Here is a 27906-nt window from a genome sequence, read left to right on the forward strand (position 1 = left end):
TTATTTGGCAGGATATATTTTTAGTAAATTTTTTTTTTTGCGCGTTGTCTCATATTGTGAACTCTATGAGAGCAAGAACTGTATTTCTCTTTCGTAGTACCCCCAGAATCTGACACAGAGCCCAGCATATAATAAAATCAAATGCTTGTGTGGTCAGAATATGATAATGAGTATTAAGAGATTCCTATGGTCCGAATTAGAAGCAGCAGCTGGGAATACTAGCTGAAGGAGAACTGGAGCTCGGAGCAAGAAAACCTGGAGTTAGCACCTATGAGGCAGGTAGCTCCCGGGTTAAAGCTGCCCCGAGTTCTCAGGTTGCACGTGACAGGCTCGCCCCGAGCCGCCAGCAAACTCCTCCTTTTCCCACCCCACCCCCAGGGCCCTGACCGGGAGCTTCCCGAGCCCAGCCTGCGAGAGCTTCCAGGGCAGCCTCCCGAGCGCCAGGCCCGGGCTATGGAGCTGAGAGGTGCCTTCTGGCGGGCATGCTGCCTGGTGAGCAGCTTGTATTTCGGCTTTGCCTTTGTTCTCCCGGTCGGGAACTCTGCCCCCGCGTCCCGAATGCAGGACCCTGCGGTGGGTAAGTGCTGTGCCATCCCTCCCTAATGACTGGCCGTGGAGAACTGCAGGGAATAAGGAGCGTGGGTGCTGTTGGAGTCTCCAGATAAATTATATATTTATTATTTTAAAAATGTTTTCTTCATTTCCTCGCCTTCATTTTAGCTGAAGAAGGTGGGGAGAAGGGGAAGCACTTTGGAGGGCAGAGAAAGAGAAGACAGGAAGGAAGGAAGGACTACAGGAGGGGAGGATTTAAAAGTATGTGGGGGGGAAGGTGGAGGGCGAAAGCATGTTCGAGGGAGGGGAAGGATGGAAGTGAGAAGAGAAAGGAAAGGAGGGTGCCCTTGTCTGCCAGCCTGCCTGCCCTAAAGGTCCGGAGGGAGATTGCCGAGCTACGTCTGTGTTGGGATCCTATCCCAACTGTCAGTCAAATGAAACTGCCTCTGGTAAGAGTGAACACCGAACACCCGAACAATCAACTCCAATTTTCCATTGTTTTTACACGTACAATCACCCTTTTACTATATTTGCTTGGAATCAGAGGTGGCCACGAACCTTTCCGGAAGTCGAAAACTAGAAAGCGCTCTCCTTACTCATCAAGTTCCCAGAGAAAGAGGAAAAATTGGTGAAAATACACACCTTCCTGTGACCTCATTTTGGGCTGGCGGGAGCGCAGGCCCGCCTTCTCTCAGTCCTGCTCTGGGTTGCGTGGAAGGCTGCGGTTTGCTTATCTTAATCTAGTTACTCCGGGACCGAGGTGTCCTGCATCCTCCCCCGCATCCCGGAGCCCTTCCAACAATCAAAGTCCCCCGGAAGGACTCGCCTTTTTCGTGGAAGTTGCTGTCCCTTAAGCAAAACACCTCCTGGCCTTTGCAAACCCTTAAGCTAACCCTTAAGTTAGCATGAAGAAAAACACTTCTATCTCTGACATGTATCTCTGAACAAGTGATTATTCTTCTGTAATGGTTTGGGGCCCCACACTTAGCCCTGTCTGCCAAGCTCCGGTGACTCAGCTCCTCCAACCAAAGCAAGTCGGTTTCTCAACTTAAGTGAATGACAGACTTAACAAGAAAGCGTCTCTGATGATGTCGCAGTTGTTAACAGCGCCTTTTGTTGCTCAAAGGTGTTATAAAAGTGTACAAGCACCTGTTGCATTCCAACCAGGTTCTAGATCTTGGGGGAGAGAACAGAGTCCAGATACCTGGGGGAGAGAACAGAATCCAGATACTTGGGGTTCCCACCTCTGAAGTTTCTGTTCTAGACTATTGAAGTAACACTCTTCTTTGAGATTTAAAGATGCAATTTGACAACATAAAAGAGCTAATCACTGATTTTAGGGATTTAGTTAACCCATGGCTCATAGTGAACCCTGCTTAAGGTGAACATTTCTTCTTTTGGGGAAAGGAAAGCTCAGTTCCACGCAGGTTTGCAGGAAGGATTAAAGAGGACAGCAAAGTGTTTGAAAGCCTAAGTGCTAATGCAGCAGTTGAGGATTCCTTTATTAATGTGTATGGTATTTACTCAAGGTGAACGTTTACAGGGGGGAAAAAAAAAAGACCAGTATTTCCTATGCTCAGTTTCATTTACTTACCCCTTTGCTCCTATTTTGTCAAGTATTGTTAGTAAATCTAGAGAAGTGCTGCCAGGTATTATGTAGGTGTGCATGTTATTGTCATATATTCAGCACCTGTATTATATATCAATCATATTATATATCAGTCACTCTTCTAGGTTAGGGGTATATAAAAACCCAACCTCTTGGAACATATTCTCCAAGAATTCATAGGTAAGTAAATTCAGGATATATGTAAAAAAAAATCCAGTGATTCAGGCTTACTGAAAAGTGGAGAAATCATGAATTTTTTTTGGAAGGAGTTGACAGTCCACTGAGCTTTAAAGGGAACCAGGAATCCCAAGTGAGGAGGGAGAATAGTGCAGGTGAGGAGGTATAGGGGACAACCTGTTCAAAGATATGGGAATGGGAGATGAACTCTCTCATTTAATGAAGAACAAGAAAACTAGTTTGGCTAGCAAGCTATCAGTTTATGAGGGGAAGCAACATGCAATAAAACCTGGAAAGGGAGGCTAGGACCAAACTTAGAAGAGTCAAGTTAGAGTTTATGTTTTAAATTAAATTAAAATTTAAATTTAAAAAAAAATTAAATTCAAAAGGTAATGAGCAATTAAAGTTTGATGAGCAAGGCTTAGATCTACGCTTATTAGTCAAAAAGTGTCAGAGCTAAGAGTCATAACTTCATAAGTTAGAATTGGAACTAATCTGAGAAGTCTTTCTATCAGAACTCCTTCATTTTATAGATGAGGAAATAGTGGTCCAGAGGTATGACTTGTTCAAGTTCACACAGGATTTGAACTTGAGTTCTCTGACTTGAAATCCAGTACTTTTTCTGTCACTAAAATTAAAGTTCAGAGCCAGAATTTGAACCCAGTTTTCTTTGCTCTCTAGGTAGTTAGGTAGCACAATGGATAAAGTGGGCCTAGAGTCAAGAATCATCTTTTTGAATTCAAATCCAACCTCTGACACTTATAATTGTGTGACCCTAAGCAAGTTACTTAACCTTTCTTCCTCATCTGTCAAATAAGATGGAGAAGGAAATGACAAACTATTTCTTTATCTTTACCAAGGAAACCCTAGTGGGGCTTTCAAAAAGTTAGACAGGATTGAACAACAATAATAACAATTCCTGACTCTAGATCATAGGGCTTCTGAATTTGAGAGCATTAGTAGGGAAATACTTGGATAGGATTGTCTCTCCCCTCAAAAATCTTTGCTGACCCACTTTTGCCTATTGAAATGGACGGGCCATCTCCATTCATCTTGATCTTGCCACTGGATCTAGATGGCTCTGGAGGGGAAAGTGAGACAGGTGACTTTGTTTAGACCTCCTTCACTTAAATCCAACTCACTTGCATATTATGGCATCTTCTCCCTGATTTCATGATCCTCTTCGAAAATGAAGGACAAATAACAGCCTCTGTGAGCAAAGCTAGGCTGAAATTAGTTATTTGGAAGACTCATTCTTTCCTTCTTTGCCTCCTTCCCTTTCTCTCTGTTGTGCCAAAGTTCCCTTTTAATGTTGTGACCCAGTTTCTCCAATTGTCTTATTTAGTTATTCTGCCTCAGGTTAAACTTTTCCCTCTTAATGTTTGATGAGATAAAGGTCTCCCTCAGTTGCTTTGCCCCCAAACCCCAGGCTATAATCATTCCCTCTTAAATGGTTCATGAGATGAAGGTTTTGTATCTTTAGGTTGTACACATTCCTTCTTGATGCTTGACGGGATAAAGGTTTATCCATTTTAGATGTCATTAAAATATCAGTAACCTCCCTCTATTGTGTCATCCTAGGGCCCCTCCCCCATTATGTCACTGTTCTTGTTATCCTATAAAAAAGCTTGCTGTCCCAATACTCGGGGCTGGACTCTTTGAGATGATAGTCTCCTCCAACCCTGGAACCAAGATCCATTTGGTCCCCGTATCTCTCTCCATTTAATAAACTATTGAATTGGTCTCTAACCTCTGTCTTGCTCAGTTTCTCCAGCATTACACTCTCCTTCCCTCCCTTCCCTTCTTTCTTCCCTCCCAATTTCCCTTCCTCTGTCCACATAAGGTATTATAACCTTACCTACAGATACTTTTAAAAGCATTTTTTTTTTTTTCCTCTTTTGCACCTCTGAAATCTTCCAAGATAGCTTGGAAGTTTACTGGCTTGATTTCTTAAGGACCTGACCTTAAACCAAAAGCAATCTGATTCTAATTGGTCACCTATAGGTCCTAAGCCAAGTCCAGTTAGGTCTTTGTTTGGGTCCTAATTGACTCAGATTGAATGTAAATAACAATCTTTTCTGTTTTGGCCAGAAACCCTGAGGGTCTTCCCTTCTTAGTTTCATTCTTTCATTCTTTCGTTTTTGTAGGATTAGATTTTTTGGGGGAGATTCTTTTCCTCAATTACTGCCTAATTTTAATCACTGAATAGGTACAGTCTCAGTCAAACTGGGTCCTGTTGAAGACCTTAGGTCAAAGTTTCCCATTTCATCCAGGGCCACTTCAGTCATTTTGATCTATATCTGGCCACTGGGCCCCTATGGCTCTGGAGTTAAAGGTGAGGCAGGTGAGCTTGCATAGCCCTCCCTCACTTAAATCCAATTCACTTGCATGTCATAGCATCACTTCCCTGATTTTGGTCCTCTTCAAAAATGAAGGACAAGCAACAGCTAAAGTAATCTTGATGCTACCTTGTCTTTTATATTAATCCTCTCCATACTCTTAAGGGATGTTAGAGTGAGTGTAGTAAATTGAGGCCTTGGGGCCAAGTAGACATGTATGCAAAACTTGGCTCGAATATGTTGACTGTACAAATAGTATTTAGCTTTGGGGAGGTGATGCTATAACATGTAAGTGATGGGTCTCCAGACTTTGTCCCCAGAATTTCTTCTTCCCAAAAGACAGAAAGTGGGGAGATTATGGGTAATAGTCCAAGATTTACTCAAAACTGCATAAATAGCTGATGAATGTGGAGAAATAAAAGCTACATACCTAGCTAAGGAATGTGGAGCAATTAAAACCTCTTATCTATTGCTCCTTATTTGTCTTCTGTGACATTCCCCATCCTAACTTATTTGTCTTTCTGTAAAAGCTGTTGTCCTTCCTTATCATTCTTTTATAGTCTTGTAGGCTTTTGACCTTACTTAGCCCCAACTTTTCGATATATAAACCCTTCCTGAACTATTTCTAATTTGCTAGACTTCTTTGGAGACTAGCCTGTCAACTATGATATAAAGAAACTCTTGTGACAAAGAGATTGTCTTTGATTATGAATTGTGACTCTCATATACTTCATAAATGAATTGGATTGTGGTGAGGGAACTGTGTGAGGTCACCTCCCTCACTTTCTCCTTCATAGGCATCTGGGTCCACTGATCAGATATAGATCTAGATAACTGGAGACTGTCATTCTTAAAAAATACTTGTTGACTCACTCAGGGCAAATCATTTTATGAATCAATACCCCTGGCCACACTTTTAAAACTCAGTTACAAAGTAGGCTTCTAATTTGAATCTATTGAATGTGTGAAGCCTATCCTTTTTACCTTCTTTTATGGCTCTCTTCTCTTCTCTCCCTGCTCTTCTTCCACTCTCCTCTCTTTTTTTTTTCTCCTCTTTCCCTTTCACATCTCTATTTTGTTATGTTACAATAAATCTTTTAAATCTAGATTAGACACCCTCCCTAATTCCTTTCTTATTTAATCTCCACAATCTGTAGTAATCATACCTCACTTTAGCTTTGCCATACTATTTTTCATGCTATCAAGTCTTATTTTATATTATTGAAGTAATGTAGTGTATTTCTATCAGGGTAAATTTGATGTTCAATCTAAACTTTGTATGTTCCCAAGAGTTTTCTTCCTCTTGACATTTTTCTCTGTTTTTGAATCCTTTGCATTTTTTTCTTATCACTAGGCCTACTTTGCCTAACTCTAGCCCTGAATTATCCCCATCAGTTACCACTATTCCACTACTAAAAAGTCCTGGAGGAAGTTACTTTGCTAAATAGATCCACTTCTAATTGATATTGTTTAATCTCAGTTGTGTGTACTCATTGCTGCCTGACAATCTTTTTTTCCCCCCTTCCCTAATGCAGATTCTATTTCATTCCTATAAAGAGATTGTTCCAAACCTTCTCTTCTCTCTTCTAACAACCCTCTTCCCACCTCCCTCTCAGCAGAGAATCTTTCATGTTTTGCTGAGAAAATAAGATCCTATTCTCTGTGAGTTCTCTCTTCTTTTTAGCAGTCTCTTTGGTTTCATTACTCATTCTCTCTTTTACACCAGTTCCTGATGCATTACTCACTAAGGCCAATCTTTCTGTTTATTCCTTGATCTCATTCCCTCCTCTGACAGATTATTCCTTCTGTGCTACCTACAAACATGCAAGATCTCTTTTCTTTTTAAAACAAAAAGAAGCAAAACCAAACAAAAAAACCTCACACTTGATTCTACCATCCACTCAAGCTATCTGTCATCTTTTATCTCTTCTTTTCACAAACTTCTATGAAAAGATGTTTACACTTCTTGCTTCTCAATTTATTATAGTCTGGCTTCCAGCTTTATTACTCAACTGAAACTGCTTTCTCCAAGTTTACTGATGGCTTCTTAATCGCTAATTCTAAAAATTTTTTTCCAGTCCATTTCCTCTGCTGCATTTGACACTGTTGATTACTCTCTTCATTGAATACTTTCACCTGTCTGAATGTTCATGTCACTGTTTTCTCTTGGTTTTTTCCTTATGTTTCTAGTCATTTTTCAGACACTTTTGCTGTATGCTATTCATATACTTATCTCATATGCTTCATGTTATTACCTCATATACTTGCCTCCAGTTGTGGGTATAACTCTCCTTATCCTTCTCTTCTCCCCCTTCTTTCTCTTAGAAACTTGAACTCTATGCATTTAGTTATTATCTCTTCAATAAGTGACTCAGATCTTAGTCTGCATGTCTCTCTTCAGCCTTAGTTTTGTCAAACCCAGAAAATAAATCAACAGAGTCACAAAGGTAATGCAACAGTTGTTAACTCTGAAAAATACTAAAGAGCTCACAGAGGTAATACTCCAACTGTTAACTTCAAAAGATAAAATAACATAAAAACAAATTTCTAACAGTAGCTACATGCAAAAAAAAGCATTCTTTATTCTGTTGGGAGTAAAAAGGGAGAATTAGATACATGCTCTATGACCCACACTATAGATGCTTAGCCTTGATAGAGTAGTGGCAAGACAAAGAAACAAGCAATGTTGTAGCCATGAATATGAAGGGATAACAGCAACAATGAAGGCACATTTGACTTAAAGCAGGATTTTAAGACTAAAATGTAGTTCTTATAAGTATTTGAGCTCAGGGGCTACCTGAGGCTGGTTTGAAACAATTCTGCAATTTTGCTGTAGCAGAGATCACTCAGAAGGTAAGAGCAAAGAACTGTTGTAATGGCAATCTTAGGACACAGCCTGTTTGCTGGGCCTTATCTCTGGAAAACAATGTCTTCTAATAGTAAAAAGAAAGCAATGAAAAGAGATATCCTAACAGTCTCTTTTCTTATTTCTCTCTAACTACATATCTGTCTGTTCCCTTCTCTTTTCTCTTACCCAATCACCACCCTAGTTCAGGCCCTCCTCATGTCTCTCTAGATTATTTTTCTTCCACTCTCTTCTTTCTACAAACTGTCTTCTATAAATAAAGCTGCCAAGTTGTTATTCTACAAGTGCAAACCTGACTTGACCATTCACTTGATGTAGAAGCTTCAGTTGCAATCTATTTCCTATGGAGTAAAACATGAAGTTTCTTTTAAGAAAATCAATATAATAGTATGAATTCATAACTTTTCAGAGTTTATACTTTGTATTTATTATTCCATTTGCTACTCTAGAAATGGCAAACACTGAATAATGTCACCACAAGTGAAATTAATTGTATTCTAACAGGCAGGCAGTCACAGTTTATGTGGGAATCATTTCAAAATCATTGACTTATTGGAAAAATTACAAAAATCAGTAGCAAATTAGAAGGTTAAAAATGAGAAAAGAGATAAGATGATGTGGAGTTGAAACAAGTACATTTTTATCCACTTAAGGTTTTACCTTGGGCTAATTTTGGGCAAATTACTTATCTTGCTTCTCCAGTTTTCTCATCTATAAAATATAAATGTTCATGCCTACACTCCTTTTCTTACAAGGTTGAAACCTCATTGCGTTTCAGTTATTTTTTGAATCTACATAGTTTTCTAGAAGTAGAATGTCATAGTCAATATATCATAGTCAATAATATAATTGCTTCCAATTATATTGGTCTTAGAAACCATCTAGTTTAACATGGTCATTTTGCAGAAAAGTAAAATAAAACTCAGAGAGCTGTCAGGTTCATACAGGGCTCTTTTATATGAAAGTGAATTTAAGTCTATACTAAAAATTCTTTCTTCCAGAAACATGGATAACAAATTAGTAACTTTATGTCAAAGTATATTATGTAATCATATATAGTAAGAATAGTAGGTATTTTATTCAGTAATGCAAAAGTAAAATGATTGAAAATTCAATTTAGTTAATGATTCCCTCTCCAACTTCTACTAACCTCTTATAAATTGTGATACCTAATATCCCAAAGATAAGCTGTCTTCAAGGTAGGTACTAAACTTTTTTCAAATTTCTGTGTGTTGGGGAATTTGTGTTAGTTTAAAAACAAGTTAACATGTAATAGTTTTGGAGTAGAGATCAATATTATGAATCAACATTCACAAAGTTGTACATAGGGAATTAACGAATTGACTAGTAAAGGTTTCTGGTGACTGTTGGTGGCCAGTCTTTGGCACTGTTATATGGTTCAACATGAAAAACTAAAAGCATTTTTGTAAAGTGGAAACATTAAAGAAGCAGGCAGGGATATCTGCTTTGGCACTGTACCCTAAGGACTATGGGAGATTTCCATCTAACTTGAAGTTGTCACCTCCATTAGAATGAGAGCTCTTTGGGAGCAGAGACTGTCCTACTTTTATAATTCTATCTCCTCAGACCTCAGAGCAGTGCTTTGCACCTAGTAAGTTCTAAATAAATATTTCATTCATTTATTCACTTTAGTTATAGATACCCCTTCTGTGCCATTTTCTTTGTAATGTTGTAAAAGGGCACTGCTTGAACTAGATTTGGTTAACTCCAATGTTGCTGTGAACTAGGCCTGTTTATATGGTTATATATCTTAGACTTTTTTTTTTCTTCCTCTGTAAAATTAGTGTGATTGCTAATATTTCATTCAACTCTAAAATTCTGTGGTTCTAGAAATAGCTAGCATTTGTTGAGTGCTTTAAACTTTTCAAAGCCCTTTTCAAATATTGTCTCATGATCACAACCCTAGCAGGTAGGTACTATTATTGACTTCCTTTTTAGATGGGGAAACTGAGGCTGAGAGAATTTAAGAGACTTGCCCATGGTTACATAGTTATTAAGTATCTGGGGCTGGATTTAAACTCTGATCTTTTTGACTTCAGATTAAGATCTCTATTCATTCTGCCAGCTACCTAAATAGGAATATGCCAGTGATAGTGATAGAGAAAAACCAAGAGCAAGAACTGACAGTGTTTAGAGTATGACATTTTGGTGTATCTCACTATATAGTCTCAGTAGGTATACACACATTATATACTTGAAACTCTTGTGTTTCATACAGTTGATTGTGGCTGGCCTGAGTGGAGTCTCTTACTATATTCCTAAATGTAATGGCTTTGACCCTTGGGATAATTCCCTGGCAGAGGATTTTGGTTAATGTGAGCATTCTGTAGCAGTTCTCAACTGCTTCATTGAAGCAGTATTGGACATTTCTCCCTTACAACTCTTTCCCTTGCTAAGTAAAATAATAGAAAAACCTAAATAATGGGCAGCTGCTAGGTAGCTTTCAAGAATCCTAAAGGGAAATTCTTACATTTAGGCTAAAAACTTCTGCTCTAAAAATTGCATTCAGTTTTTGGTAATCTTAAATATAACTCCAGATGAGAAATTAGGAGACAGAGTATATGGTCCAAGCTCTACTGTTAACTCAGTATATAATACTGGGCAAATCATATTACCTTTCCTTATAAAATTTTCTATCTGGAAAAATGCAAATAGTCATACCTAGAGAATAATTGTCAAATCATAAATCTTTCACGGAAACATGATATTAAGTTACAAAGTAGTATCTTGTTACAAGGGTGTCTCCATATATTTCATTATGCAAATCAAGTTCTTACATATTCATGATATTTCTGAACCCATCACTGTGGCCCAAGTTTATGAGTCACTAAGCCAAGTCATTTCTTCCAACTGTTCTGTTTCCTCATCTACTCATGTGGAAAGATTGCATTTAACTGTAGGGCACAGAAACATGTTGTTGACTCAGAAATTCCCCACCATTGTTTGGGGAACTGCTTTCAATTTCTTACAAAATTGTGTAAAATTGAGCTTAAAAGCAGAAGTTTCAACAATATTTCCTTTCAATCAATAGGACAGTTCTGGCATGTGACTGACTTACATCTAGACCCTACATACCACATCACGGAGGACCATACAAAAGTATGCTCATCATCCCACGGAGCAAATGCTTCCAACCCTGGTCCATTTGGAGATTTTCTCTGTGATTCTCCATACCAGCTCATTCTATCAGCATTTAATTTCATTAAGAATTCTGGACAGCAAGCATCTTTCATGATATGGACTGGGTAAGTGATCAAGCCAATAGCAGTTAGAATTTACATGGTGTCTACTTTATGAAAAGCCTCAACAGAATTAGCAAATGACTTATGAAGATGCTATATGAACTATATTTCCTTAAGTGCTTTACATATATTTGTTTCCATAACATTATATAAAATTAAGATTTTTCTTTTAGAAATGATAAGAAATATTAATAAAGCTACTCTATGTGTAAGATGAGTTAATTTACTATAGATTTTCATATTATAAAATGATATATTGTGAAATTCTAAAGATTTCTCAAAATCTTTGGAAAATACATCTTTTTGTATTAAATTCACCTTATCATTGTGTTGATAGTGCTTATAAGAAGCCATGGAATATGTTTTAAAATAATTTTCTTAGGGTCTTTCTATATCACTCCTGTCATGAATGTATGCTTAGGTGTCTTGTACCCAAAAAAAGTCAGAAATCAGGAATTTTCATGTTTTCACAATCCAAGGGTTTGAAAGGACCTTAGAAATTACCTAGACCAACCTGGACCCAATAGGGTTGTCTGCTACAATTATTCCCCACCCCCAATCCCAATTGCTTAAAGATCTTCAGTAAAGTATTCCATTGTCTATTAAGATGGTCCATTTCATTTTTGGAGAGCTCTGGTTTTTAGGAACTTTTTTTTTTTTTAAAATATTAAGTCCATTTTTTTTGGTCTGCCGTTTATTCTTTTTGATTGCTTTATTATACCCTTCAGAATTAATCAAAACAATTTCTCTTTTAGGTATTTTCTCCTCTTCAACTGATCCTTCTAAGTCCATAACCTTACAGCTTTTACCTTGTGTCTCTCCCCTATGTCTTTTGGTTTTTCTCATTTAGATGGTTTCCCTTGGTTTTTATTTCTCTGGTCCCTCTGGATTGACTTTGTTTTGAAAGAATCATTCATGACAGCTATTCATTTTTTGATCTGCTTTAAGATTAGCAAAGGACACCACATATATTATTTTATTTAATCCTTGCAAAAACCTTGTGAAATATATGTGATTGTTATTATTATTCCAATTTTACAGATGGGAAAACTCAGTATGTAAGAGAAAGAAGGGTAAAAAGAACTATTGATTGCACTAGTGAAGTAGTGAAAAATATGACTGGTACTGGTACATTTTTGGAATATTATTTGCAGCAGGTTTTCATGTTATGATTTGTAAACATTGTGTGTCTAAGGTGATTGAAAAACTTCTTTTAAAACTCCAAATTCCTTTAATTGCCATATATTTTATTAAGTAACAAACATTATCTTCTCTTCAGGGATAGCCCTCCTCATGTTCCAGTAAAGGAACTCTCTACGGATATAGTAATAAATGTCATTGGCAACATGACAACCACCATCCAAAGCCTCTTTCCCAATTTCCAGGTTTTCCCTGCTTTGGGCAATCATGACTACTGGCCTCAGGTAACTTTATCTTAAAACAATTATGATCTTGGGGGATAAAGATAGTTCTCTTAGGATTTATTTGACTATTTGATGGGAAAAGGTGTGGTGATGGGAGTAAACAAAAATAAATGAACTATTGCTTTTGTATAAAAATGTAGAGTCAGTTTCTTGATTCTTCAGAGACTGATTATTTATTTGGGAAATCACCACAGCCCCTTTTGTTACTTTTACTCTCATCTAATTTCTTTTGATTCATTTCATTTTTTTCTTTTTAAATTGCTTGTGCCTGGGGATGGGAAGGAAAGGAAAAGTGAGAAACCTGTCACTTTGTCATTATGGTTGGCACTCTTGCTCAAAGTTAGTTTTGAGAATTATCTAAGAATTCCAGTTATTCGAATATAGTTCCCAGGTATTACAAATTTAAATAAACATGACTGAATAGGCTGCTGCAGTATATGTTTAAAATTACTCTTAAATTCTAAAATGAAATTTAAGTGTCAGATGACTTGTAGATACTAAGATTTAATGCTGTGAAGGATGTTGGAGGAATTTTGGTTCAACAGAAGTAGACAATTAGCCATAGATAATGTCCAAAGACACATTTTATATCCATTGTATTTTTTTGTCTGTGCTTAAATGTGATATGGGCATTAAATAGTGTCAAAAGACACATTTTGGCCAATTTCATTGAAAATGTGTTCTTGTCTCTTCTGAATAGAATCAATCACTAACTTCACATTAATAATTCTAATTTCTGATAACATTTTGTTTGAAGTGGTAAATATTGCATGCTATTTAATAAGTCAACAAGGACTTATTAAGCACTTGAGAGTGCAAAGAAAGGCCTTCCCTTAAGAAGTTCACAGTCTAATGGAGGAAATAACATGCAAAATGACTGTGTACAAATAAGATAGAGAAAGAATTGTTTGGAGACAATCTCATAGGGAAGGCTTTAAGATTATGGAGCTCTGGGAAAAGTTTCTTGTAGTGAGACTTCAGCTAAGACTTGAAGGAAGCAAGGAGGAAGATGTGAGTTGGAAGAGTTCTTGACATGGGGCACAGACAGTGAATATGTATGTAGAGATATTCTAAAGACATCTGGATATGAATCTAAAACTCAGAAGAGAGATGAATGCTAGAGATAAAAATCTGATAGTCATAAGCATTGATTGAGGCAGTATCTGAAGCTCTAGGAATAAATAAATTTGCCAAGGGAGATCTTTGGACAAAACTTTAAGAAGCACACAGTGTGTACAATTGTACATGGGGCCATGGAAATAGACTGATACATTAACACTTAGTCAAGTAGGAAGAGAAGCAACTTGATACTGTGTCTGTGAAAGTCAAGGAGGAGAGAGGATTTTGAAACCTTCCAATATTCAGTAAAGCTTGGATAGACTAAATAGAACCTAAATCATTTAAACTTCATTTTCCTTATCATATAAAATTACATACCATATATTAACATCTATGTTGTATTGTATTTTAATTTATTTTGTTAAAACATTTTCTAATTATATTTTAATCTAGTTTCAGCAAGACACAAGAAGCCCACAAATTATGAGTTAGACATTTCTGATGCTCAGTATTCTATTAGAAATGAGTGGAGATCTTCTAGAGGCGAGCATTGTCAGCCATGGAACTGTGATGTGTAGCGATTATAAAAATAAGGCAGGATGTAGATTTATTAGACTCAAAGTGCCAGGACAAGAAAAGCTGGAAAACTTAAGAGGCATTAGTACCAAGGAGAATTTGAACATGTGGCAAATGCCAAAATGGTACTTATACCTTTCTGAATATACCTCTCTTCCCATATAACAGATAATTGGAAAGACAAGAAAAACAATAAAAATAATCAACATTTCATTTTGTTTGACAATATGTGCAATGGTCCATACTTATAAACTCACTTCCTCATTTGGTAATTTTATTAAAATGGTTTTTATCCTCCCATCATTATCAGAAATACAAATTGCATCATGAAAAGCACATATTCAACTTCTTCCCGAGTTGTCTATAAATAATTATAGCTGATAATTAGGCAATGATGCCTGAGAAAGATGCTACTGAATTAGAAGCATAATGTATATTGAAAGCATGCAGATGTTTCCCATAGATACAGAAACACATACACATATTCACATCTCCACCCATTACACAGAAGAGGTAGGTATTTGCTTGGCAACTTTTGAGATTCCTTTTTGCTCCCACCCAAGGCAGCCTGGCTCAGAGTCCTTAATTAGTTTTTAGATTTTTCCCACTCCCCTCTACTAGTAGTAATCCTGGGTGAGCCTAATGCTATTGCTTCTAAATTCCTTTATTCTTGGCTATAGATTTAACACACCTAGAAGGCTATATGGTGAACTAGATGAAACATGATACTAGAAGAGATCTTTAATTCTGGTTGCAGAAATCCTCTTGTAGTCATCTTGAGCAAATTTTTTTCTCATATTCATAAAATGAGGGGGTTGACTTACATGATGTCTGAGTTCCTGTAATTTTCTAAAAATTCTATAATGATAAGTGACCTAGCGTACTGTAATCTCCACTTAATTGCCATAAATAAGGTCTAAGAAAGTTTTAAGGTTCTTAAGTCATGGATTTTTAGTGAAGTTGTTTGATATGTCATTGTATAACATTCTGTTAAGTGACCCTGACCTCTGATACAGAACAAAACAAGGTAATTAATTTCAGTTAAAACAAGATGTTTGGTTATTACTTAACCTGACTATATGAGTTACCATCATGTATTTGGCAATTAGGAAAAATCATATTTAGCTAATGATTTGGGTCACATTGGGCAATGACTAGGATGCTGTATTGGTTCTGATATGTAGATCTATATCTTGGAAGAGTAATATAGTAATATTACATAATATATTACCATATATTACATCAGTAATATAGGGGTGGGCAGTCATGGTGAAAAAGCTTGTTTTTTTTTTTTAAGCTTAATGTCACAAAATATGAGTATATTACAATGATTACCTGATTCTGAAAGTGGCTATAGAGTTTTAATTTACATTTCCATTCTTTAAAATTAAGGTGTGGAAGCAGCTAGGTGGTGCAGTGTATAGAGCACCAGCCCTAAATTCAGGAGGATCTGAGTTCAAATCTTGTCTTAGACACTTAACACGTCTAGCTATGTGACCCTGGGCAAGTCACTTAACTCCAATTGCTTCAGCCTTCCACCCCCTTTCTCCCCTCCCCCACTCAATAAAATAAATAAATAAATAAAAATTAGGGTGGTATGTTTTAAAATTATTTATGCTATTGTGACAACTGTCTTTTCTCCATGAATATAAAAGTAATATCATGCATTTGTCAAGGATTCTTTTAGAAGCTCAAGCCATTTTGAAAGGTAAAATGAAAACAAATGTAAAGAGTCTTCAGATGAAGAGACAATATTGAAATAATAATAATAGCTAACATTTAGATAGTGCTTACGGTATGTCCCACATTGTGTTCAGTACTTTACATTTATTTCATTTGAGAAGATTGATTATCCCCATTTTATTTTTTCAACATAGAGAATTCCCATGTTTGTAACTTCTCTACCTGATATAGGTCCTTCATAATCTGTCTAAAACTTTGTAAAGTCTTAGAAAAATATATTCTAGAATATTCATTTATGATGGCAGTGTGACAGTAGAAGGAGCACCTTCTACTCAGCTCAACCTGATGCTTCCTATCTCAATGATATTGGACAGATCATTCAGTTTCCCTCGATCTCAATTTCCTCAACTGCAAAATGAGACATTTGGACTAGTCTTTGAAGTCCTTCCTAGCTCTAAATGTTTTGATTCTGAGACATATGAAAGAAATTGTGGTTTGCTCTGGATCATACAGTTTAATATGTGTTAACAAGTAACATTTGAATCCAGGTCTTCCTAATTTAAGTCCAACACCTCACTTGTTCCGTCCACATTGCCTTAGATAAAGAACATGCTAGAGTAAGTTGTGGAAGGGGATATGTTGTGGATAAATTACAGAAACAAAGGGAATCAAATTAGCATTGCTAATTAAATTATTAGAAGATTTTGTATGAGTTAGAGTTCTTATGGCCATAAGAATATGATCCTTATGTTTAGGTCATTCATTTTAAAAATAGTTCTACCATAATATTTTTCATCCATGTACCTTAATCGAAAATTTAATGATACCTTATGTTGTTATATTTGGTCAGGATCAACTACCTGTGTCTACCAGCAAAGTATATGAAGCTGTAGCAAACTTCTGGAAACCATGGTTAACGGAGGAAGCCATCAATACTTTGAGGAGAGGTAAATTTCAAGAACTTTAGATGCCTTTTTGCCATGCTTTGAAACCATGTGTTCATACTTGGTCCTTAATTAATTGCATTGGTTGGGTGTGTCATACCAGTCCCAGAGAGCTCCAGCACCTGTTTTACTGCAAGTCTATGAGTTGTTAACATTGCTTTAGTACAGTTGCTACAAACCAGTTTATCTTGTAGGTAATTCTGTCTCCTGCCTCCCTCTTCTCAATTTATGATTGTCTGGAGAAAAAAATGAGCTTGTGATACATGAAACAAAAGTTGACATATGGATTTGAATATGAATTAAAAATAGCTCTGAAACCAGTGCAGTAGCCAAATCAATTAAAAAGTGTAAACAAGTGCAAGTGTCAACTTTAACCAATCAGCTACAACTTTGCAAGAATAACAGCCATGTACAATTAATGGATTCGTGAGATGTTACACTTTTAAAAATGGACATGCAGGAAGTATTTTACTGTACCTGTAAGGATGAGTATACCATAGTATAGATATAGTATACCATAGTATACCATAATACCCATTCTGATAAATGCCCATCAATTTTATTTTTATGTTTGTGTGTGTGTGTGTGTGTGTATGCTTGTGTGTACATAGACTCATAGATATAAGTGTCTATTTTTACACACACACACACATATTCACACACATACATATGAAAAATAATACCATAATCTGCATTTTAGACTCAAGCCTGCTCAAAACAATATTTAATTTCTCATTAATCTTTAGGCAAGCCATTTCTAACTTGGAGGGATGTTCAACAGTAATAGTACTAGTAAAACAGTAATCATCTTTACTCTCCTCACCTTTACTTAATCTCAGCCACAACCAAAGATGGTAATATTCTTGATATTATTTTATTGTCACTACAAATGTATTACCTTCACAATCCTAAATTCAGGCTTCCTTGTGAGCATAACTGCATGTCTTTCCTATCTCTGCTTACTGCTGATCCAGTTGCTCCATGTTTTTCTAACCTATCAACCCATCAACCCATCTCATTTTTCTTTTTTGATCCCTTTCAACTTTATGTTGTTGTTTACCTCGCTTTATTATTTTTTTAAAGTTTATCCCTAAAATTTTCTACGCTTCCTCAAGTGATAGGAAACTCTGCTAATGGAAAGTGACAGAACCTTGCTGACTAGTTCTACTAAAAATTTATGTCACTAAATCTTAAAAGACCTTTACAACTGCATGACAGTTCCTTTTTTTGTTGTTTGTTTGATGTTTTTGATTGACCATTTTGTTTCCCGCATTGTGTTCCCAGTGGCTATTTTCTTTTCAAGTTACCTACACTTTCTTCTCCTTCTTTTCTTTCATCAGAAGACCATGATTCTTACTTCATTGAAACAATTGAGACTGTATTAATTTTTGATTTTCCGCAGTTTTAAATGATTTCACGATTATCTCATACTTTTTCTTCAGTATGGGAGGATGAAGTGGACCTTCTATAATTTCAATCTCTTTGTGCTCCTGCTCTCTCTTTGTCTCTTATCCTATGGCATCCCTTGGTCATTTCTCCATATTTTTACACTTTTTCTTCTGCCTTCATAAATGTCTGGTCTGTCATCATTAACATCATTATTAGCATCATTAACAGTCAATGGTTATAACTAGTTCAAGCAAAGATATTTATTAAGATGGCATAGTTAAAAATAGTAGCTCTAAAGCTCCTTTCACCCCATAAATATGAAGCATATGCTCCCACAAATACAGTTTCCATGAGAAAATTAGGCACAGACTTACCACACAGTAGTAACAAACCAAGTTTGTTGGGAACACATGACTAAGGCAACATAACCTCATGATCTTTTTCTCTCCTTATAGAGTCCTCAAGTAGCTCGTGCCTTGATTACCAGGGCTAGTTCTTTTTAAAATCCCATGTCTTATTTTCTTCTCTATTGCAAGATGTCATATTCTTTGAAACTACTTCTTTGTATTCGAATCTGCCTTTGCTCTCTTACCTATGCTTTAACTCTTATTGTCTATAGGGATTTATCTTCTGGGGAACATCAGGAATTAATACAGAGGTTTTTGGTTTGTTTGGTTTTAGTTCTGTGTGGCAATGGTAATAAGTATTTGCCCAGGGTCACATAGCTAGTAAGTTTCTGAAGTCAGATTTGAACTCAGATCGTCCTGACTCTAAGGATCTGTCCATTGTACTACCTTTGGAGAAGCTTGTTTTTTACTGGGCCAGAACTCTGCTGCTAGATTCCATGGCTAATGGCGGATGAGGAGGAGAGAAATAACCTTCCTTCTCATGCTGTAGGCACAAGGGTCTCTTTCCCAAAGCTGCTCCTGGGTTGGACTCTCCTTAAACTATCCAAAAGCATCACCAATTTTCACTGGGCCAGTGGGTGTTCCCCTTTCTGACTCTTTGGGGTTATTTTATTCAACATAAATCAAAGGATTTTTGTCCTTTTGTTAACATATAGTTAAAGCATTAGCTTTTTTTCCTGTGGCTTTATCAGATGAACTGTAGGAGGAAAACTAAACCAGCACTCTCTTATATTCTAATTAATTTTCCTACATTGGATTTTTCCCTGTCCAATCAATCCCTTACACAGTGGCCAAATTGATAATATTAAATGATGCGCTTGACTAGGTTGTTCTCTTGCTCAAGGAACTTTATTGCTTCCCTATTTATCAGGAGGATTAATAGGTGAGGTTTGCTTAGTCCATTTTAGGACCTCTAATCCCCTTTGGTGTTCACCTGATTCATCTAACTCTCATCCATGGCTCCAAGAAGCTGTAGCATGTGCAATGGCCCCCTAGTAAACTGTCTTGGCAGATGGCTAAACTAGTTTGGGGGTAACTATCAGGCCCCAAATCTTTAAGGGAAGAAGGAAGATATCCTCTTCCAAGCTTGTCAAGACTTCCTGGTGGCATGGATGGATGAGAACAATTTATTCCAACATAGCCATGAAAGCAGCTGAAGCAGATGCTGTGGAGTTCTGAGGGCTTGGCCATTCCTCAAAGGCACCAAGATCATCCACTGCATCCTGGACCATCACAAGTCATCTTGACTTTTTTTTTCCTGTCAACATGCCCCAAATAGAACTCCTTATCTCTTCCCTCAAATCAGCTCTATTTACATATTTTTTTGAGATTGTCATCATCTTTTTAATTATCCTAGTCTTATTTTAGCTTTATCTTGGATTTTTCAATTACCATCACTGACATATCCAGTCATTTGACAAATCTTGCTATTTTATCTTTATAACATCTTTCAATTATGATTGTCTGTCTTTGTTTATATAGCTATTATTTAGTTCAGGCCCTTATCACTTGTTATCTATATTAGTGGTGTCAAACTCAAATACAGTTTTAATAGTACTAAAATGTGGATTAAAATAATGTTCATGTCTCAGGGTTGTGAGGATAAAATGAGAAATTACTAATAAGGCATTTCATAAACCTTATAGTAGTACATAAATGTAAGCTAATTATTGTTAAACCCAAAGCCCAAACCAGAATTCAGTAGTTTCAAAACTTAGACTGGATCAATGATTTCATTGGCTTGGTGAACTCCAATGAGGAAACACCATCTATCCCAATGCAGGTCAGAATCTGATCTGCTCCCTGGAATCGTGAGAATTCTACTTGATTCATTTTAGAGATTTAAAAAAATTAGTCTCATTTGAAATACCATTATGGTATGTAAATATTCCTCTTTTATAGCCTTCTAATTGCAAACCATGGCTTTGTTTGATGGACAAATAGAAGGATCAAGACTCCCTTTCTAACTAGAACTGATGCGTCTCAGTTAAGGATTTGCTTGGGTATTTGTATGTGTGTATGGGTGCTTGTTAGGTGTATTTTCCTGTAATGTATGTTAAATTTATTTTCACAGGTGGCTTTTACTCACAAACTGTTCCATCCCATTTGAGCAGTCAATCCCTCAGAATCATCAGCCTAAACACAAACTTGTACTATGGCCCCAATGATGTCACTTTGAACAAGACTGATCCAGCAAATCAATTTGAGTGGCTGGAGAACACGCTAAAAAGCTCTCGGCAAAATAAAGAAAAGGTTGGAGACCATGCTTTCTTAAAGCCTCAGGAGTAATCAAGAGATTTTATTGGGTGATGAGTTAGGTAGAAAATAATTTAAAATTATTTTCATAAAGAACTTCCCTATAGACTGAGTGTTAGAGAAGGAACAACGTTGTCTCTAGAATCAAAAAGTCTCAGTTCCAGTCTTGCCTTTGACTCTTACTACCTTTGAAACAGTGAACAGGCTACTCTGTGCATAAATTTCCTCATGCCTAAAATGAATAGGATGCACCCAATTGCCTCTGAAGCTTCTTCTAGCTTTAGATTTGGGATTCTATGATTCTATGCTCCTGAGAAGAGTTCATAGTACAACCATTGCCAGACATCTATGTGATTTAAATGGGAAAACAGCTTACTCTAGTGCTTATATAATTTTTCAAGGATATGTTCAGAGGAATGGCTTATTATCACATTTCTCTCCTCTCCCTTCACCCCAAATGTTATTAGAATACCTGGGATTCAATACATTTTAAATAACTTTCTTATTAGTTATTTTACAATGAATGCAACTTATTTAATATGTCTCAAATACAAAATTCAATACTATTGGGTGGCAGTCTTAGCATGTAAGGTTGATGAGAGTTCTAGATTATCACTTAGAAATACGCTATTATGCTTTACTGTATTTAGTTTTCTTTTTTTTTTTTCCAGGTGTATGTGATAGGACATGTACCAGTGGGCTATCTACCAAATTCAAGAAATACAACTGCTATGAGAGAATGTTACAATGAGAAACTGATTGGTATTTTCCATAAATACAGCGATATTATTGTAGGACAATTTTATGGACACACTCACAGGGATAGTATTATGGTCCTTGCAGATAAAAAAGGTAATGTTGAATGAGATGTTTGCAAATTGATGCTTCAGCAGAGTGTCTGTCTGACCAGCTAACATGATACAGAAGATTACAATATTAAGCGGTTAAAAGTTATGTATACAGAAAAGTATGTGATTCATATCCCCAAATCCCACCTTTTTCTCTAACCTTTTGAGTTTTATCCTAGAAGCAGAAATTATTCTATCTACTCTAATAGGTTATGATAGTGTGATTTTTTTTTTAAGCTTGTACACAATATTTTCCCTAGTCTGTATCTGTTCAACATTACTTGATTGGCCTCAGCAAGAAAGCCTCTTAAGCTAATTTTGTTTTAGAATAAATATTATCCTTGATTTTAGAGGTAATCGTCTGATAGTTATTTCCATTGTTCTTAGTTTGATTTGATTTATTTTAAAGCTCAAGGAATCTAGAGGACAAAGCTTTTTTTTAATCAGTCGTTTAGAAATTTAAAAATTCAGCTTTTGATTATCAGTGGTTAATCTACAATGAATTTCTCATTCAAGTACTTCCTTATATTGTCACTTGCTCTGCTTATATCAAAACCTTTCCTGATACAAAATAAGATCTTGTTTAATTTACCGTAAGAGAAGCAGGAAACAAGGCACTCAAGGAAAGATGTGCTACACTCTGCAACTTAATTTTGAGAAATCAGCTTTGTACCCACCTGGGGCTTTTTATTAGTCCAAGGGATGATGCTGTTTTCCTTGGCAGTGGCATGAAGAGCTTGTAAAAGGGGCAGAAAAGGAAAATAATGGCAACTTTGTAGGACGTCTTGAGTCATATCATCAGACTGAAAAACCAATCATATGCCTAAGATATTGGTAATTCTTGGAATATCTAAAACATTCATATTATATATAAAAGAAAACATCTATTCTTAAGGCAATTGCAATGTAGATTCTCTACGTTTTGATTACATATTTACTCCTCTCTGTTTTGCAGATAAGTGAGAACTGAATCAACATTTGTACTAGTTTACAATTACAAAATAATTTGTTTTATATGTACACACACAGATATATACACAGAATTATGTAGCTGTATATGTATAGATATAATAATACACATATTAGCAGTCAACAAAAATAGCTAATGTATATGTTTTTTCCCCATAGAAATTTGGAAATATTTCTCTTGTAGGAATAAAAAAGTATCATTCTCTTTTCAACTAAATCTTTTTTTAAAATTTGTATTTTTTTTTCTGTTTTATTCTGATAATTAAGAAGCTTGAGAAAAATGGCTGTTTTCTCTAGGATATTATGATTTATTTTCCTTTTGAAAGAGATTCAGAATGATGAAAGGTGCTTACATGACATTTGAACAAAATTCTTAATGTTATCTATTAGAACAAATTAGGGAAGAAAGGCTAGATAAATCACATGTATTTTCAAACATTTGTTTAATATAGTTTGCATTTGTATGTGTATTTTAAATAGGAAATCCAGTCAGTTCCTTGTTTGTGGCTCCTGCTGTGACACCAGTGAAGAGTGTTCTTGAAAATCAAAGCAACAACCCTGGAGTCAGATTGTTTCAGTATGATCTTGATGATTACCGATTGCTGGTAAGTTGACATTATTCAATTAGAGACATTAATATATGTTTTGTTATGTTTTTAAAAATTACATAGGACTTAAAAAATTCTAAGCCTGTGATTTCATTGGAATAAGGAACTATTCTTGTTGAATCTTATTCAGCTACTATCTTTAGTTTATGTGATAGAGAATTGCCAAGGGTCACTGAGAGATTAAGTGATTTATCTAAAATCAGGTAACAACTATGAGTCAGAGGTAAGGTCTCAAATTATTGCTTCCTAATTCCAAGGTAGCTCCCTTACTAGCTCTATTATATTGTCTCTTTAACATATCCCTATAACACAAAATAATGTGGTGTAGATGTCCTGGAATTAAAGCATATCTCTATCTATCTATATAGATGTATCTATCTATAGTATTGTCTCCTATATTCTGTTTGTGTGTGTAACATTTATAATTTTTCACGGACATTTATTGTTTTTTCAATTTAGGAAACATTTATTAAACACTTCCTTAGGCAAGACCTTGTGTTATGCATTAGGAATTCACAGGCAAGTTAGAAAATAGTTCTTGTCCTCAAGAAACTTATATTCTATTGAGGGATATCATATCTAAAAAGATAAATAAGTTGAAGATAATTTGAAGAGGAAAAAAATACTAATAACCCAGAGTAAGCAGAAGCACCTGATCTGAGTTTTGAAGGAACTAAGGATTTTAGGAGATGGAAGAGGAAGTATTTTAAGCCTCAGCAAAGACATGGAGATGAGAAATGAGATGTTTACTCTAGGGAACAAACCTGTGCTTAAAGAAGCATATTTTGGCAGCTATTATTTTGAAGCATAGATTGGAGGATGAAGGGAATTAGGAGACAAATTAGGGACCCTAGATTTTGAACTGGAAAGTACCTTAGATGTCATTTAGTCCAGAGGTGTCAAACATTCCTGTGAGCTAGTTAAGGGATCCACAGCATTCCAGATGTTGAAACCTGTTTAAAATTTAATTAGCAAATGTTTAACAAAATGAATAAAAACACAATGCATCAGAGATAGTTAATTTGAAGTTTTCTAAATCAACATGCAAAGTTTATGTCTCTAAGCACTTGAATCAATAAAAAGCTAGATCAGTAATTTGTCCAAGCAAGTTTAAAAAATTGCCAATTTTCAGAGATCACTGGACATTGAGAACTACTGCTATAAACCCTAGGCAAATTCCAGTAGACTTGGGATGGAAAATGCCATCCACATCCAGAGAGAGAACTATGGAGACTAAATGTGGATCAAAGCACAGTACTGGTCTTTGCCTTTCTGTTGTTGTTTGCTTTGTTTTTTTTCCTTTCGCTCATGGTTCTTTTCCTTTTGATCTGAACTCACCTGTACAACATGACAAATATGGAAATGTCTGAAAGAATTACACATATTCAACCTACTTCATAATGCTTGCTGTTCTGGGGAGGAGGGAGGTAAGAGAGGGAGGGAAACATTCCTCTTCCTTAGCCTGAAATTGATAGGATTCTCCAGCAAGTTTTAGCCTCTGTCTATTCAGAGCTTCTTCCACCCAAAACAGAAAAGAATTTCATAGCCACATTACTAATTTATTCCAAGATTTTCTGAGTCACTTAGCTGGGTATCATCATTGACTTAATATTCACATTCATTCTTCTCTTTAAAGCTATTATAAACAAGTTTAGATACTTTTATTTTCTAAGGTAGCCTAATATTTTTTTAAAAGCTACAATTTACAAATTCTAAATTCATGCCCTAGAACGGTTAAAAACATATTTAAACAGAACTTTAAATAAGGATTTTGTACAGAGAACGTTTATTCTCAGTAGTATTTGAAAAATGATCTTGGGAGATATCCTAAGAAATAGTCACAGGATTCTGGATGCTATTTTTGGTAGCAATTTCATTCCCCACCCCCCTTATGATATTGAGAGTGCTGAAGGGCTTTATTTTGATATTTCTCTTGGTAAAACATTTTCATGCAAGAAGACCTGAAGTATGAGATTCTATCTGTATCTATCCCACCAAGTGAAGTGGAGAATTAAAATAACTAGTTAGTATTCTGGGCTAGTGTAACCTTTTTGGCCTCAATTATCTGGCTTTTTCTAATAGAAGTATTTTTTTGACCTGAATCATCCCATAAATTTTATCAGTCCAACAGTTCACTTTTCCCATACAGATTCAGTATCTGTGAATGGAAAACTAATAATGTGACTTCTCAGATTGAAATAAACCAATAACTAAGGAGGAAAATAGAGAATTTTTGGAATTATGCTACTTTATACTTTATAAATATAAATAAATATTTATAAATATGATATATCCTCCATTATAATAAGTTTTTGTAAGTAAGGATTTTGTTTCTTATCAATAAACTGACATATTTATTATACTTTGTTATACCTTAAAGTGCTACATAAATGTTAGTTGTTGTTATCTCTCTTTTTAATATACGTACCCCCAGCATCTCGCATAGTTCCTGGCATATGTTGGGTTCTAAGTAATGCTTTTTTATTCGTTGCTTGATGGTACTTAAACATTTGGTTGAAGAAAAGAAAAGAAAGGGTTTTTAATAGTGCATAAGTTCTTTCTGACATTCCCTTTCTTTGTTCAGATGTGAGCTACAAACTTCCAATTTGATTTTATAAACTAGCAATAACTTATACAACGCTTAATCGGTGTTCTCATTTTATAATAAGAGGCCATATTCAAGCAACATCTCATGGCTTACAAATTGCTTTTTTTTTCCCCCCAATTCCATAAAGTAAATATCCCATTTAAAAGATAAGGGAAATAGATATCTGAAAAGGTAAGTGTCTTGCCCATGATTATTTGGAGTTAACAGAGCAGGGTCTAAATCCAGGATTTCTGAAATTAAGTCGTTTTCTTTTCATTTTGTCATACTGTTCTCCTTCTAATCCATAATCAATGTTGAGATTTGTATACATATATTTTTTAAATTTTAGGACGCTTGGCAGTATTATTTAAACCTTACAGAAGCTAACATGAAAGAAGAACCTAGCTGGAAGTTGGAATACATCCTGACAAAGGCTTATGACATTGAAGATTTGCAGCCAAAAAATTTATATGGTTTGGCTAAGCAATTTGCCGCCTTAGATAGTAAACAGTTCTTAACATACTACAAGTATTTCTTTGTAAGTTATGATAGCAGTATAATTTGCGATAAAGAATGCAAGATTGATCAGATTTGTGCAATTATGAATCTTGACCAGGCAGCCTATATAGACTGCCTCAAACAATATGGCCTCTAGCACAGGCAATAGTTATTTCTTCATTACATTTTGTTTTAAGTGTTCTTTTTCTTATTGATTAATTTGTGGGAATTTATGTAAATTCTGTGAATTACTGTGTCACTTAAATGGAGGTCTTTCCCTCTTTAATCATGTCCAACTTTACATATTTGCTTAACATTTTGATTTTTCAATATTGTTGGAACAATATCTATATTGGCCATTATTCAATGACTTTTGGATATGAGTTTTTCATTTCCTTAGTTGTATAATTATTTCCAAAGTAGTGGAACTTGTCATTTACACAGCAAAGCAAATGACTACTTGAGCAAAGCAAATGAGCATTTGAGCGAAGCCACATTACCAATTTTATTGTCTTTTGATTCAATCATAAACAGTTTTATATGGAAAAAAAATAAACTATATAATATAGGTTTTGCTTTTGATAAAGTTGTATAAGCCAGATTCTAAACTAACTAGGTGAAAAATGGAAAAGTGAAATTTATTTTCATCTTTACAATTAGGTAAAGCCATTGAATCTATTTATGCCAGTTTCTGCTTTTGCAACTTTTCGTATAGTAATTGGGTATATAATCCAATTCACCTTATCCTCTATGGGAAATAGAGCCCTATATAGCATTTTTGTGGTTAGGGATTGAAGGAAAAGAATGTAATCCATACTTTTCCACCCCCATTGTATCCCTAGTACACTAACTCTATGCATGTGTTAGATTTTTGGGGAAAGAAAGGGTCTCAAAGTGATTGTGTTAGGAACATAAATGAGAAGAGAGGAAAAAAAGGTATTCTTATTGTAGGTAGGGATATATTTTACCATAAAAGTCTTTATTCTTTTAACTAGACTACAAGTTATTGCCTCATGTAATGTTTTCTTTTCCAAGGGAATGAGAATTGGAAAAACTGGATAATTTATTTGCAGTGCTATGAAGGCTATGTCAGTGTCTTTATTACAAACCAAAGAGAAGAATTATGTTTAAGCATTTTTAAAGTCTTAACTTCATGGAATAATAAGTTCAATAAACACAAGATGTTCTTAGAGTAAAATAAAGTTATCATGATTTCTATAGGACTGAGAAAAGAAAGAAAAGAAAATATCCTAAACTGGATAGAGTGAATATAGAAAATATTGCACTTGCTACTCATTAGGTAACATGTTTTTTGATGTGTTTTTTTAAAAGGTGAAATTTATTATGCTTTGAAATGAAAATGCTGAAAAAATATTTCATTTTAATAATTTGTATATATGCTATGGGTAAATCACTTTATACATACCTCCAACTGTAAAAAATGGCTGTAAGGTACTGTGCAATATTGTTTTTATTACTGGATGATAGTATTCTGATATTATGAATGTACCAACCACTTTATAAATTATTTTTATTTCTACTGAGAAAATTGGAACATGCAATTTAAATAAACTGGAAAATCTAGGACCATTTTGATAGGTACTTACATAATTTCTGCATTCTTCAGAAGCAGTAGGCAATTTTAATGTCTGTTTTTATTGTCCATTTCAGGTTGTGTCCAAATATACAATAAATTATAATATGTCTATAGTAATGACTCTGTCTTAACTTTTTCCTTTTCATTTACAGATCTTTGAGACTTTATTAGCTTAATTCCTTGTTTGAGTTTAAAGTCACAGTCAGCTTCAGACTTCAAATAATCAATTCAATTTAAAGCCAAATTTGAAAGAAA

At 35.3% G+C, this 27906-nt stretch overlaps 1 protein-coding gene across 1 annotated transcript; it reads left to right on the forward strand.

Annotated features, from left to right (window-relative positions):
* On the forward strand, nt 1-27764 carry SMPDL3A (sphingomyelin phosphodiesterase acid like 3A). The gene is made up of 8 exons (XM_051997677.1): nt 1-577; nt 10596-10809; nt 12086-12230; nt 16399-16495; nt 20363-20541; nt 21216-21396; nt 22842-22966; nt 25906-27764. Exons 1-8 carry the CDS (start codon nt 271-273, stop codon nt 26209-26211), a joined length of 1554 nt encoding a protein of 517 aa, XP_051853637.1. The 5' UTR covers nt 1-270; the 3' UTR covers nt 26212-27764.
* Nucleotides 27765-27906: the final 142 nt, after the last annotated feature.

Source organism: Antechinus flavipes, chromosome 4 (genome assembly GCF_016432865.1).
Source record: "Antechinus flavipes isolate AdamAnt ecotype Samford, QLD, Australia chromosome 4, AdamAnt_v2, whole genome shotgun sequence".
Lineage (NCBI taxonomy): Eukaryota > Metazoa > Chordata > Mammalia > Dasyuromorphia > Dasyuridae > Antechinus > Antechinus flavipes.

Coding starts and splice junctions, on each gene's coding strand:
- SMPDL3A (XM_051997677.1), top strand. CDS start 271: ATGAGGCAGGTAGCTCCCGGGTTAAAGCTGCCCCGAGTTCTCAGGTTG. Junction 578..10,595: donor AATGCAGGACCCTGCGGTGG/GTAAGTGCTGTG, acceptor TTCAATCAATAG/GACAGTTCTGGCATGTGACT. Junction 16,496..20,362: donor CATCAATACTTTGAGGAGAG/GTAAATTTCAAG, acceptor TTATTTTCACAG/GTGGCTTTTACTCACAAACT.